Here is a 14,712-nt window from a genome sequence, read left to right as displayed (position 1 = left end):
GCAAATCGGTGAGGAGATTGCTCTCTATGCCGATGACACCACCGTCTGAAAAAGTAAAGGCAGTCTCTCCAAATACATCTCAACCTGCAGCAACACCTGGACAAGACTACGCAGTTGTGTAATTGATGGAACATCAAGATCAACCCCACAAAGTGCGAGGCGATCTACTTCACCCCCAAAATCAAGCTCCCTGACCATCAATGACGGCAGGGAATTGATTTGGAGAAATTCTGTAACATAACTGGGCCTTGAGATTGATCGACGCCTAACACGGAACAAGCATCTCACTACTGCAGCAAACAAATGGAACACTTTTCTGTGGGTTGTATCCACTCCTGAAAGGTAACTTACTAACCGTAGAGTGCAGACTACTCCTCTGGCGCCAGCACGTACGTCAGGTCATACAGTATTGCTCAGAAGTGTGGTCTATGGCACCAGACACTATACTAACAAGACTGAAGTGTCTGCGAAGCAAAGTTTTCCGTGTCTTCTCAGGCGCTGGTAGGTACGTCCCCCACACATATATAAGAGATCTTTTAGGGCATCTCATAATCTACTCGTTTATTGAGGACAAATCCACAAAATTTTACGAAACAATACCAACAGCGTCCCACATTCTCATTCTAAGTTTAGGACAAGAACCACCAGAGGCTTCTCCCAAACGCCCAAAACAACCGCTACGCGCCACTTTAGAGATCGATACCAGACACACACAAAACACCAAGCACAACGTTAAACATTGAAACCACATACATAACCCCATTTCCTCGTCCCGTAGCGCATTCTTAAGTCAGAGGTGCTTCATATACAATATAGCACAACCATATACTCATATACTCATCACATTTACAAGGAACTAGAAATCAAAACACTATTGTAACAGAGTTTACTATAGGGATTACTTTACTCAATAAATTTTTAGTCTTAAATAAAGTGTTCCACTTGAACGGCTGCAACGTCTCCATCCATCACTTTTAAGGGTACTTTCTTACGAAACACGAATAGGGAATCAACATAACGGCTGCTCCAGACATCGCTCCTGCCCAACAGCGTGTTGTATTATTTGGCAACCTGTCATCCCTCCGAAAGTCTTAGTTTGCAGTGTTTGTTGTCATGAACTCTGTTTCACGTGTTCGGCGGTTCTCCAGTTGTGAACAACATGGCAGCGTTAAGTTTTTGTCAGAAATTGCTAGGGTCACCGGGACATCATGATACGAGGGAAGACACGCAGACGAAACAACAGTCAAACCAGTGGTGGTCTTCCACATAACAACTGAAGAGAGCAAAGCAAATGAGAATTAATCAGAAAAATATGTTGGTTTCCTTCTTTGTAGATTAAATTTTGAATAACAGTGTAATTGGGAACCCTTTCACAGCACGCAGATTAATAGCATGAAAATTGTCTACTTCTATTTGTAATCGTGTCCCGTGTACAGTGCAGTGTTTTCATATTATCTGGTTAATTTCAGATCAGATCACTTTGAACACATTTGCTTACCTAGAACACCGATACGGTAGTTGATGGTGACGAGAACGACGTCGTGATCAAGGAGATATCCTGCCTCGTACCCTTTTGCAGTGCCTCCTATCCAGCCACCTCCATGAATGAAAAACATTACCGGAAGAGGGACAGCAGGTTTTAACTGAAAAGCATTTAAATTACAGCTGTATGCGTTACAAACAGTTCTGAATTAACTATCCAGAATGTAGTTTCACAATACCAGCAAATATGAAATTCTTACGAAAATGCACAACGTGGCACTCACCTTAAGAGGCAACTGGCTGAAATGAGAAAACATGAAAATTAATAAGTCAAAAAAATTTGTTGAATATTTCGCTCAGTCGCACGCACATTCTCTACAGAATTTTCACCGTCGGACTCTAATGGTTACTTTTGATATTACATTTTTGTAACGGATGGCGTTAAAGTACAAGTCAGCTGACAGAAGCTACGCAAAATCTCCGTAATCAGAAAGAGATGACTAGCTTTCCATTTAAAAGAAAATAAGAGAAAGAAGAAAGGAGCAAAAATGAGAAGATAGAGGGACAGAAAAGTTACGTTGACAGCTATCTTCTTATCACAAACTCAGCACTATAATTGGTAGACACAAAAAGAATGAGGGTGCTCGCATTACTTATGAAGTGCTATAATTTGTCTAGGCGTATTAGTGCTTTATTTGTTTGTACTGTGAACTGTATTTATGACCTTAAATATCAAAATTGGTCTCTCCCTTGCAGTTCACGGACAGTTTACTGCAGACGTCAAATTGTGCTCCATCGCAAGCAAGTAAGGTGGAACTGGATCCCAGTCTCATGGAGAACGACAGTCAGAATTCTTTTAGGCAATGGAAAGGATGAATATAAAATTTTTTGTCCTAAATTTCGTCAGTGTTTACTGGCGGATCCGAAGAACAATTTTTAGTAAACCGCTTCTCCATTGCCATTGAGCATAATGTGGAAGCTAAATTACTTAACCCTATTTTACTAAACCTTCGTAAAATTTACGATTGCAGTTGATATCTCTTTGCGGTTCCCGCCATTCTGGACTCATTAGCGACACATATTCTTGAGTACCTTAACAATGAACATCGTTGTTAAGAAAGACTGGATTATTTATTGTCTGATTCCAGCGGTTTGCTGATATTGATATTTTTGTCGTAAATATTAGGAATGTTTTGTAATGGTGTGCTTGTTTTCTAATAGTAGGCATATTCGTTAGAATTCAAATTAGTGTGGCATCTTAGGTGAACTACCAAGCAGTCACGATTAGAAGAATGTTAGTTTAATCATATTGGCCCTCTCCAGTGCTAATCTCGTCTTCTGCTACTAAAATAGCGCAATATGGATGGTGCTGATTGTAATACCAAAATATAAAATGATTTCCTTGAAGAAGCTGATAAAGACACAGAAGATGGAGAATTAACTGAAGACAACAAAAATGCCATGGGAGGAAAGAATGCTAATTTTGTCCTTCGATTAAACGAAGAATGGCGACGACATTTTGTAACCACTTCTGAAGAGTAATTTGAGCAGAACACCGATATAGGTCTTACTTGGATTGTAATAGTAGTGTCTACATCAGAAGACTCTCTTTTTGTATGTATATTACAAGGTGTACAACTTCGCTTCCGCCGTTTTTTCGCCAACATTTGAGGCTTTATTGAAACAAATTGGTTACACATGTATCATTCAAAGTATTTTCCATCGCTAGCCACTACTTTCTCCCATATTTCGGGCAGTGTACGAATCACGCGTCGAAAAAGTTGTTCATCTTTTGAAGCGATCCACGAATCGATCCAATTTGTGACTTCTTCATGAGATCGGAAGTGTTGGTCAGCCAGGTCATGCGACATTGATCTAAACAGGTGATAGAGGGAACAATGTCTGGAGAATACGTCGGGTGGGTAGGACTTCCCATTTTAACGTTTCCAAGTACGTTTTGACCCCTTTAGCAACGTCGGGTCGAGCATTGTCGTGCTGCAAAATCACGTTTTCGTGCCTCTCACTGTATTGCGGCCGTTTGTCTTTCAATGGTCTGCTCAAACGCATTAATTGAGTGATTGTTTCACTTGGTTTTAACACCTCATAGTGCACGACGCCGAGCTGGTGCCACCAAATGCAGAGCATGATCTTGGAGCCTTGAATATTCGGTTTGGCTGTCGACGTGGAAGCATGGCCGGGATATCCCCATGATTTTTTTGCGTTTACGGTTACCGTAATGAAACCATTTTTCGTACCTGGTCACAATGTGATGCAGAAATCCCTTCCGTTTTTGCCTCTTAAGCAACTGTTCACAAACACAAAAACGCCGTTCAATGTCTCTTGGTTTCAGCTCACACGGAACCCAAGTTCCTTCCTCCTGAATCATGCCCATAGCCTTGAGAAGTTTTGAAATGGCTTGCTGTGCCACTACCACTAATCGTGCCAATCCATCTTGAGTTTCGCGCCAGTCTTCGCTCAGCAATGTCTCCAATTCTGCGTCTTCGAAAACATTAGCTCTTCTACCACTATGCCGGTCTACGACGTTAAAATCACCGTTCTTGAAGCGTTGAAACCACTCACAACACGTTCTTTCACTAATAGCGTCCTTACCATACGTACTTGAGAGCATTCGATGAGACTCAGCTGCTGTTTTCTTCGTATTGAAACAAAACAGTAATGCCTCCCGCAAATGATGAGAATTAGGCTCGTAAACTGACATTTTGAATCAAAAACAACTTTATGATGCAGACACAAATCGACTAATGTTTGAATGAGGTAATGTTGACCGAGGTCCAAGCTAACTGTCTGACGTCTGCGATCTGTTTCTTTCGACCGCTACTTACCGTTGTCGCCACCTATCGGCAAACGGCAGAGGCAAAGTTGTACACCTTATACTCTTGGAGTTAACGCATAACACAAATTATGAATTGTTTTCTAATAAAGTTTTGAGCAGTGACATTAATATTATAGGGGATAAAACAGCACATATCGTATTTATTTCGCATATAACATATACTTGTAAATCAAATAACAGAAATTAACTAGTGCATAAGATGTAAATGAAGACTTTCTTTGAATAAAATTTGGAGCAGTAAAATTTAGGATGGTTTAGTAGCGATGTAACGATTTCCCTCTATAGTGTTCTAGGATTTAGGAAACATAGCAAACGGTGACTTTTTACGTAGCTTCATTTATGCCAAGATTCGTTTCGTGTTTTCACCAATCTTCAGTTCGTGTACTACTTTTAGGGGAGTATGTAGTTTTGACATGAAAATTATGACGCGGGGTTTCTGTGGGACTGAAGTTTGGCTGAGAGGTGCGCGAGCGTGGACTCTCAACCAACTGTAATTTAATTTTACTAACAGTATGAACCACGCAAATATCTGAGCGCATACATATCACAAAATGAACCGTTAGTTTAAACTTAACTATCCAACTGACTTAACACCCAATTTTACAACATAAAATTTCATGAAAATAAGCTATCAGCCCACAGTATAAAGAAAAACTTTAGGGATGCACAAATGAATACATAATCAGGAAATCTTAACCTAATATACATATCTCATCCAATATAGATACTTTACGAAACGGGCAGTGGACGTTACTTGAAACAACGTGCACTTGTCAACAAATTCGCACGAGGACACCCCATTGCGACCCACACCTAAGCAAATACCCAGAGACAGCACGGACACGAAGCAGGCCCTACAGCGAAAGAATAAAAAAACGTAAATCAATTAACAAGGCACGTAAACAGACAACTTGAACCACTGAAAGCGTATCACCAAAATACTGTTACCCAGATAAATCACTGCTTTACAGTGTTCAGGTCTCACAAGGCCATAAATTTTACATCGAGATATAACTGACTTACAGAAGACACTGCTTCTCAAATTACAGGCCAATTAGTGGCCACACCGTTTCATCAGTTCATAATCTTGACAATACTCTAATTTAACACGGACGCAAGGGTCTATACAACAGAATGTCACAAGTAACTCTTAAACCTGTTTCATACGAGCGACTTTCTGGTCAATATCGACTTCTCGAAGTTCGGGTGCCTTTTGTGCCTGCGTGTAAATTCGAACCCGTCATGACGTAAGAGTGTCTATAAAGTCAATAATCTATGGATGGTGCCGATTGTCTTCTAAATTTCCATGTCAAGGTGCACCTGAGCATGCGTAGAAACAGGGGAGTACAGCGGCGTCTGATGACACCGGATTTTAACCTATTCTGGGGGAGCTCATTCCTATTACAGAAATGGGTATTATGCTGTCGCGTCTTCTTAATCTTTATTCCGTTGTTTGCTTTCTTTTCATGAGACACTGAAATCTTATCCAAAGTCCTGGTAATACTTCATAATAGTGTTCTCTTACAGGAGAGAAAAAAATATCAGGAAGTAGAAACGTATTTACGTTTTACAGAGAAAAAGCTACACTATGCATAAACAAAAACGTAAATAAATACACGTGTTTTAATGAAAGTTATTTCAACAGTGGAAATGTCAGAATTATATGACGAGAAAAATAATTTTCGATGTTATTTGGTACTGAGCAAGGAAGGAAGACAGAAAGGGGAAAGAAGAAGCAGCTTTTTACTGCGTTGTAGACATGGTGTTCCATGTGTTTGCACGTTTATATTTTCTCGAGCAAATAAATGCGTATGTTCTGAAACGTTTGCGTGATATTTTCGTATTCTTTCAGTTCTCAGGAGGGTAAATAATTTACAACGCGACCTCTCACAAGAACTACCGCCATGAACTGTGCTTTGGTTATTAATAAGCTTTGTTATCATTGCTTGTTCCTACATTTTGTTACTATATTTCGATTTTTTCTCAAAACGAGTAGTCCCTCATAACCTCGCCTTCACCATTCAGATGACAGACTACACAACCGACAGTTTTTCACAACACATACAGTTTTGGCCCTTACATGTACACGAAAATGACCTCGCTAAACAGACGAGACTCAGAATAAAACGCCAAAGGCGCTGCAGTAGGTACACTTGTCTCGAGTATCAGTTTTATGCATGGCATTCGATTCGTTGCAAAGGAAATATCTCTTTCGCAAATGCTTGCTGGCTTCCAGCTGCCGTATCCTCTAGACAAGAGGTCGTCAAACTTTTTAGCTCAAGAGCAAATATTTGCGTTGTCGGAAGGCACCTCGGGCCACATGAGCGTAGGGAGGTGGTTGGGGGATGGGGGGGGGGGTGAAGTGGTCACTCAAAGGGAATTTCACCATGGTTAGAAAGTTACCACTTACACATTTTAATTCAAAGTTTTACAAGGTATCAAATCAAATATTTTAAATGATAAATGGAACTATATACACGAACTAGATTTTATTTATTTATTTATTTATTTATTGAACGGTTACATAGTGACCAATATTCCATGTCAAGGTGGCCAGTGCCATTGCAGCACGACTCCGTATTTGTTTTGTCTTTCTCTTTTATTTCTGGGCATATGTTCCAGGCATCTTCATGTCTTAGTATCTGGAAAAATACCAAGCCGCTACAGCAGACCGTTTCAGTCGGACTTTTGTATTAGACCAGAACAGAGACGGTTTTAAGTAATATGCTATACTTAATTCAAATTTGTCCCAAAGAGAAGTCAATATTATCTGTTGTATTATGCGTGTTTTTTGGAAGTAGATAACTCTTATTTGGTTAAACACCATGGCCACTATCCGCGGTTCTAGGCGCTGCAGTCCGGAACCGCGAGACTGCTACGGTCGCAGGTTCGAATCCTGCCTCGGGCATGTGTGTGATGTCCTTAGGTTGGTTAGGATTAAGTAAGTCTAAGTCTAGGGGACTGATGACCTAAGATGTTAAGTCCCATAGAGCTCAGAGCCATTTGAACCACTATCCGCGAGGAAGAGTCTGGTCAGTTCTTCCGATTGGAAGCCAGGTCGGCATTAGTGATGCATGGAAGCTACTAACAAACTGAAGGAGATATCAAAGAAATACATTTGTAGGCCAAAAGATGTCATTTAAACATTGCTATACAATTTAGGTATATACTAGTAAAGTAACAAGAATGATACACACATCAAAAGGAGTTTTGCATCAACCCAGTTCCCAGAAATCCTGTAGACAGGCGGTGACTGTGAATATTGTATCACAGACACAGTCCCTTTGACTGTTCAGAGATGACATTAAACCCGCCCAAAGATGTAAGCAACCACGCATGTGCAGCGCCTATTAGACGGAGGGGGTTCGACAGCCGATCAGTTCAATTCATCCCACAAGGAACGACGTACACGGCTCGTGTTGTCTGTAGTTCATTCAACAATGCCTAGATGGTCACTACTGCGGTTCGATCGCGTCCGCATTGTTACATTCTGCCAGGAAGGACTCTCGTCAAGGGAAGTGTCCAGGCGTCTCGGAGTGAACCAAAGCGATGTTGTTCGGACATGGAGGGGATACAGAGAGACAGGAACTGTCGATGACATGCCTTGCTCAGGCCACCCGAGGGCTACTACTGCAGTGGATGGCCGCTACCTACGGATTACGGCTCGGAGGAACACAGAGCAATGCCACCATGTTGAATAATGCTTTTCGCGCAGCCATAGCACGTCGCGTTACGACTCAAACCGTGCGCAATAGGCTGCATGATGCGCAACTTCCCTCCCAACGGCCAGGGCGAGGTCCATCTTTGCAACCACGACTCCATGCATTACGGTACAGATGGGCCCAACAACATGCCGAATGGACTGCTCAGGATTGTCATCACGTTCTCTTCACCGACGAGTGTCGCATATGCCTTCAACCAGATAATCGTCGGAAACGTGTTTAGAGACAACACGGTCAGGTTGAACGCCTTAGACATACTGTCCAGCGAGTGCAGCTAGGTTGAGGTTCCCTGATGTTTTGGAGTGGCATTATGTGGGGACGACGTACGCCGCTGGTGATCATGGGAGGCGCTGTAACGACTGTACGATGCGTGAATGCCACCCTCCGACCGATAGTGCAACCATATTGGCAGCATATTGGCGAGGTATTCGTCTTCGTGGACAATTCACGCCCCCATCGTGCACATCTTTTGAATGACTTCTTTCAGGATAACGAAATTGCTCGACTACAGGGGCATATCTCTGATATGCTGCAATTAAAATAACGGAAGTTCGCATATTCCGATGATCTGGCTATTGCTTTGCATAGAGAGTCATTCGAACAATTGGAATCAGGCCTAAATTCTGACTTGGTGCAGCTTCATAATTACTACAGGACCTGGCAACTGAACCTTAATGCATCAAAAACACTAAGCTCAGTGATGCACCTGAAAAACAAGCAAGCAGACAGGAAGCTGCCCTTGAATATAGCAGGCCAGAATATAAGACACGAAAGAGCACCAAAAATACCTGGGTATTAAACTAGACCGCAGCCTAACATTCAAAGAACACCAGCGAGGATGTCAGCCAAAAACTCAGAGGCAGAGTCAATACCATCCAGAAACTCGCAGCTTCTACCTGGGGAAGTAATGCTACGACACTGCGCACTTCGTGCTTGGCTCTAGTCTACAGCGTTGCAGAATACTGTGCACCTTTATGGGCCAACAGTACGCGCGTCAGTAATGTAGATGTTCGCCTAAATGACACCTTGCGAACAATAACTCGAACAGTGAGACCTATCCCAACACCATGACTCTCTGTGCTGGCAAACACTGAAACTCCCTCACTCCGCAGGCACCACGTAATCCAAAGAGGAATGCAAAAAATGTTGCTTACATCACACTCTCAATACTCGCTGATCTGCATGGTACGACACGATTAAAATCAAGAAATCCCTTCTGGAACCACCCCTCGAACAATCGGCACACCATAGCAGAATGGAAACACCTACGGCAACAAGCAAATGTTAAAAATGGACACTGAAACACGTATGTAACGTAGCAGCGATGGTGAGGCACGTTAAAATCTTTGACCAGAGAGCCTATTTTCGTGGTTAGTCTGCGCTTGACCGCGCGAGTGTTGCGAGCAGTACTCTGTTAGTAGTCGTTGAGAGCAGTTCAGTGGTAGTCGTCGTGGAGTACAGTAGTAGCAGCCCAGTGCGGTTGTGTGATGTAGTCTGTCGGCAACACTGGTCAAGATGCTGAATGAGGTATATTGTTAATTAAGGTAATCCTCAGATAATGTAAAGTTCATTTATTGTAATTAATTTCCGACAAGTGCCCCAATAATAATTATGATTTCAAAAGCAATTTTATTGAACTAAATTTCGTTCCACTTCCCTTAAAAACAAAAGTCTCAGTTAAATTAAAAAAAAAAAAAAGGAATATTATTATTTGCAATGCAGTTCCTCCAAGCTGTGCGCAAGAATAAGAGCAGAAATGTGACTAGCAGTTACAATGAGGTAAGAATTTAATTCTGATTTGCACAGGGCCAAAGACCGATATTTCGGTTTAATTGAATTTTCATTGTCACAGAAGTTTTATTAGCACTGAAATGTTTTTCATTATTTTTGCGGAAGCTTACACCAGAGTCAGATTGCGAATTTCACATTTTTGTTGGCTTTGTCTTGTAAATTATTGTGGGGAGGTTACACTTGGCGACACCCAGTCCAGGATCGTATTTCGTTGAGAATCTTTTGAACAACAGTCAGATATCTGCTCTTATTTACTTAGATATAATTAGGATTTGGCGCTACGCTTTTACTAATCTTGTGACTTTCTTTCTACAGGTCAACGGCAATTTGTTGCTCTGTTGTATTTGTGTGTTGTTTTTGCATTTGTGTTTATTGTTTTGTGTATAATTGTGACTACTGTAAAAATGCCGCGAAAGACTATGAATAGTGTATCGCGAGGTATTATGAATGAATTTACCGACTTAAACAACGTGACCGATAGTAATTGTGACACGCAGTGTAATGATGACAATCCTGCGTTCTCTGACAATCAGTGCATTCCAACCAATAATGATGACTTTTATCTTAATGATGAACAAACGAACTCAATTGTCTCTTCTGTTAATTTGACGACAATTGATGACGCGGGACGCTCTATTGTAATGAGCGCTACCCAGCTTAACACAACCGGTTTGGAAGATTCAAGTAACGTACAGACAAATATTTTTAATGAAAATGAACAAGCTACACAAAGTACGCCGGAGTTATGTAATTCCGAAATAATTACTGACAGTGTACATGCGACTGATAAACGTTTTTGTAAATTACAGAATGACCAAATGGTTACAGAAAGCGAAACAATTTCAGATCCACCATTAAACAGCACAGATAATAGAAATGCTAATTTAGGCTCGGATCCAATTTTGGCAATACTGCTACAATTTAGGGAAGAATTTAAACAACAGAATGAAAGACAAGACAAAAATCACAAAGAACTTAGTGAACAGGTCAGACAACAGAGAGAAGATAACAAACAAGATAATGAAAATCTCAAACAACACTTTAATGAAAAATTATACAACAATTCCAGACAGCTTAGCGAGCAGATTGCAGCCGTTGCCGTGCAGTGTCATGACACTAAGGAACAGTTACGCGTGGAAATTGAGGCTTGTTCACAAAAAAATAGCGAAGAAATTAAGTCTGTTGCGCAAGAATTAAGGGAAATGCAAACAGCCGCAACAGAAACACTCAGAGACGAAATTAGCGGAGTCGCTAAACAATGCTCTGAAAAAGCTACACAATTACGCGACGAGTTTAAAGCAATGACAGCAGAACTTTCGCGCACAGTGGACGCAAAGATAGACGCGAAATTCGAACAGCAGAACACTCAGATTGACGAACGCTTTAATCAGCACATACAGAACAGTGATACGCGTTTCCGCAAATTTATTCAAGATCAAAACAAAGTAAAACGACAAGTCATGGAAACAATCACGGCTCAGAGACAAGAAGACAAACGTAAAATGTTCGCGAAAGCGAAGACATACGTAGACAACAATATTGCCTCAGTGTCCGACGAAATTAATTCCATCAAACAGTCGAACACAGAATTACGTGACGAAATTTCCAATCTTAAATCAAAAACAGATACACACACAGTAAATATTCAAACAGTGACAGACAGATTCGAACAATTAGAACTAACACAGGATTGCGATGTTATCAAAGCTGATGTTAAAAAACTGAGCGAGACTACGTGTAAGTTGCAAAAACAGATTAATGCGTCCGATTCTAAAACCGATGATCAGACAAAAATACTGACTGAAAAATATGATGAATTGGCCAGTCGTATTGATGCTATCGAAAGTGCTAATGACAGCAAATCAGACGATACTGCACCGGTTTCATTTAACCAAACACCTGAATTTCAAAATTTGCAGCAGACAATTAATGAGATCGACTCGTCTAACAACACGTTGCGTAGAAAACTGTCGAGTTTACAGCAAGAAGTAACAGAGATTAAAAATATTTCAGTTAATAACACATCACAGCAGGCGCCACTTTTCGAACATTTGCCAGACTCACGCAGTGCATATAATTTGAGTAATCTACACAGAGTACGGGACTTAGATTCCGAACAACCACAGTTCAATAGATACTCTTACGATCCTGAACCTGTTCCATCACACAGAGATGATAATTTCGATTACAAACATTTTCTGTCAGTGAGAAAGTTTAAAGTTTTTAAAAACGATAGAACGCAGATTCACCCACTGGATTGGATTCAACAATTTAGCTTTGCTCTTCCACCGACTTGGCCTGTAACGCATAAACTTGAATTTATTTGCAGTTTTTTGGAAGGCGAACCGGCAACTCGTATGAGACCGATCGCGAGGCAATGCTATTCAGTAGAGGAATTTCAGAATGCTTTTCTGTCAGCGTACTGGTCGAAGACGACACAGCGCGGAATTAAAGATCAGTTAATTAGCTTGCCAAACTATGAAAACTCAAATTTTCCCAGTGTAACGCAATTTTTTGAGCACATGGTGCAACAGAACCAGTACCTAAGTGAACCGTACAGTGAATCCGCACTTATACAATTATGCATTTCCAAATTACCACGGTCATTACGAGTGTCACTTCTAACGGGCCAGCAAAAAGAAAACATTTCAGCATTCAGGGATCTGTTGCAGCTTTTAGAAGTACAGCAATCTGATTATTCATTTGTAAACAAAAACTTTTCGTATAATAACCAAGGTCAACAAACTTACAGTAATTATGATCATGGACGTAATTTCAATAGGAAAAGTAACAGACGCTTTAGAAACGACAACTACCAGAACTTTGGTAACAGCCAAAATTCTAATTATCAATTTCGTCAAAATTTTCAGCAACAGGAACCACACTTTAGTAACAATAGAGGTATTTCACAACAACAACATCAAAACCAGCCGGTTAGCATACGTAACCAACAATGTAATGCACAAGGTCAACCAGGCTTTAATGTTTCGCCGCGCGCACGTATAGTCCCTGATACAAGAAATAGTAACGTACGGCAGCAAGGAAACAACTACGTACAAAGAAGGCAGTATTTCAATTCCTATCGCAATACACCGTATAGGAATGACTATTACGACAGGCGTAAAAATAATGAGAACAATTTTCAGCGTACATCTAACAACAGTCGGACATACCAACAGCAAAATTTTACACAAGAACCTATTCTCATGAATGAACCCGACAGTAGGTATCATCCAGAGCGTAACACGTCTGGAAGAAGTAATAGAACTGTTCAAATAGTAGAAATGCCACAGAATCCTCCTAATAATAATAACACGTCAGATAGAATCTGACTAGATACTGTACAGATCGCATCTTCCAATAATAGAAGCACTACTTCAGACAAGCAAAATGTTGTTCACGAAAATGTAATTACTTTTGATGACATCAGAGACACTCTCTTGCAGGAAAGACCCTTTGTTCAGAAAACTATTTCACATCCTGTTATCGAAATCAAAATTGGTTCATCGAAATTCTCAGCAGTAATTGATTATGGATCACCTATATCAGTAATAAATGAGGAGACTTTTAACGAATGCAACAAAGAGAATACTTATCCGACATTACCTTTAGGCAAAACAAAAGTGAAAGGAGCAGTATCGAGTAAAGGAGTAGACGTTAAATTACAGACGCATTTATCATTCTGTATTGGAGGTCATACTTTCCACTCTAATTTTTGGATTGTTCCTTTATTGACAACAGACGTAATTTTAGGTACGAATTTCCTGGTACAACACGACGCAGTTATTGATTTTCAGAATTCTTATTTAATGTTAAAGGATGAAAATGTACAATTGGCTTTAGAATTTCAGCACTCTTTATCTGCGGAAGAACAAACAATTAACCGCACAGAGGTCATTTCCGCAACACGTAACATAGACTGTAATCCCACATTGTTCACGAATACGTACGTACACAACGATAATACTCCAGACGAAGTTGACTACGACGTAATGCAAATGATGTCCGATAAAGTTAGACAAAGCAGTGCAACTACAGACGACGAACGAACGCGATTACACAAAATTCTTTTACAACAAGCTCCAGTTTTTGACAACATTCCTGGTACTATGTCCGGTTTTATGTATGAATTTCAAGTGAAACAGCACGACACATTTAAAGCAAAGCATTATCCCATTCCATATATTCACAGAGAACAAGTTAAAAAAGAATTACAGGATATGCTTGATCAAGGAATTATAGAACCAGCAGTTAGTCCGTACATAAACCCGCTACATATTGTTAAGAAAAAAGATGGCTCACTTCGCCTTGTACTTGATTCACGTCACATTAATGACATTATTATTAATGAAACAGATCGACCACAGACACTAGAGGAACTTCTACAATAATTTCACGGTACTGCTATTTATTCTACATTAGATTTGAAATCGGGATTTTGGCAAATTCAACTTCATCCAAATTGCAGAAAATATACAGCTTTTCTCTGTTTCGGCGACTGTTATCAATTTTGCAAATTACCATTCGGCTTAACTATTTCTTCTGCAGCTTTTATTCGCGGTTTGAACACTATACTTCCGACAGAACTTAAGGACAGAATTACGACGTATGTAGACGACATTCTTATCGCAGAAGCTAACTGGTCGGAACACAATATGATTCTTGAACAACTGTTACAAACTTTCCATGCACAAAGACTCACAGTTAATCTTAGTAAATCGCATTTTGGCAAAACTTCTATAAAATTTCTTGGACACGTAATTTCAGCGGAAGGCATTGCACCTGATCCGGAAAAACTTCAAGCTCTACGTGACATTACTGTTCCTACGACAAAAAAGCAACTACGCAGTTTTTTGGGCTTGA

At 40.4% G+C, this 14,712-nt stretch overlaps 1 protein-coding gene across 1 annotated transcript in view; it reads right to left on the bottom strand.

The window, feature by feature from the left end:
* The window catches only part of LOC126174797 (juvenile hormone esterase-like), a 130,125-nt gene that overhangs the window by 92,909 nt on the left and 22,504 nt on the right, over window positions 1–14,712 (bottom strand). The window contains exon 3 of the mRNA XM_049921168.1: window positions 1,499–1,643. Within this exon, the coding sequence (XP_049777125.1) occupies window positions 1,499–1,643 (145 nt within the window). The remainder of the gene's footprint in view (window positions 1–1,498; window positions 1,644–14,712) is intronic.

Source organism: Schistocerca cancellata, chromosome 3, assembly GCF_023864275.1.
Source record: "Schistocerca cancellata isolate TAMUIC-IGC-003103 chromosome 3, iqSchCanc2.1, whole genome shotgun sequence".
Classification (NCBI taxonomy): Eukaryota; Metazoa; Arthropoda; class Insecta; order Orthoptera; family Acrididae; genus Schistocerca; species Schistocerca cancellata.
The sequence above is the reverse complement of the archived record's forward strand: the minus strand, read 5'-3'. Positions and strand labels throughout refer to the sequence as shown.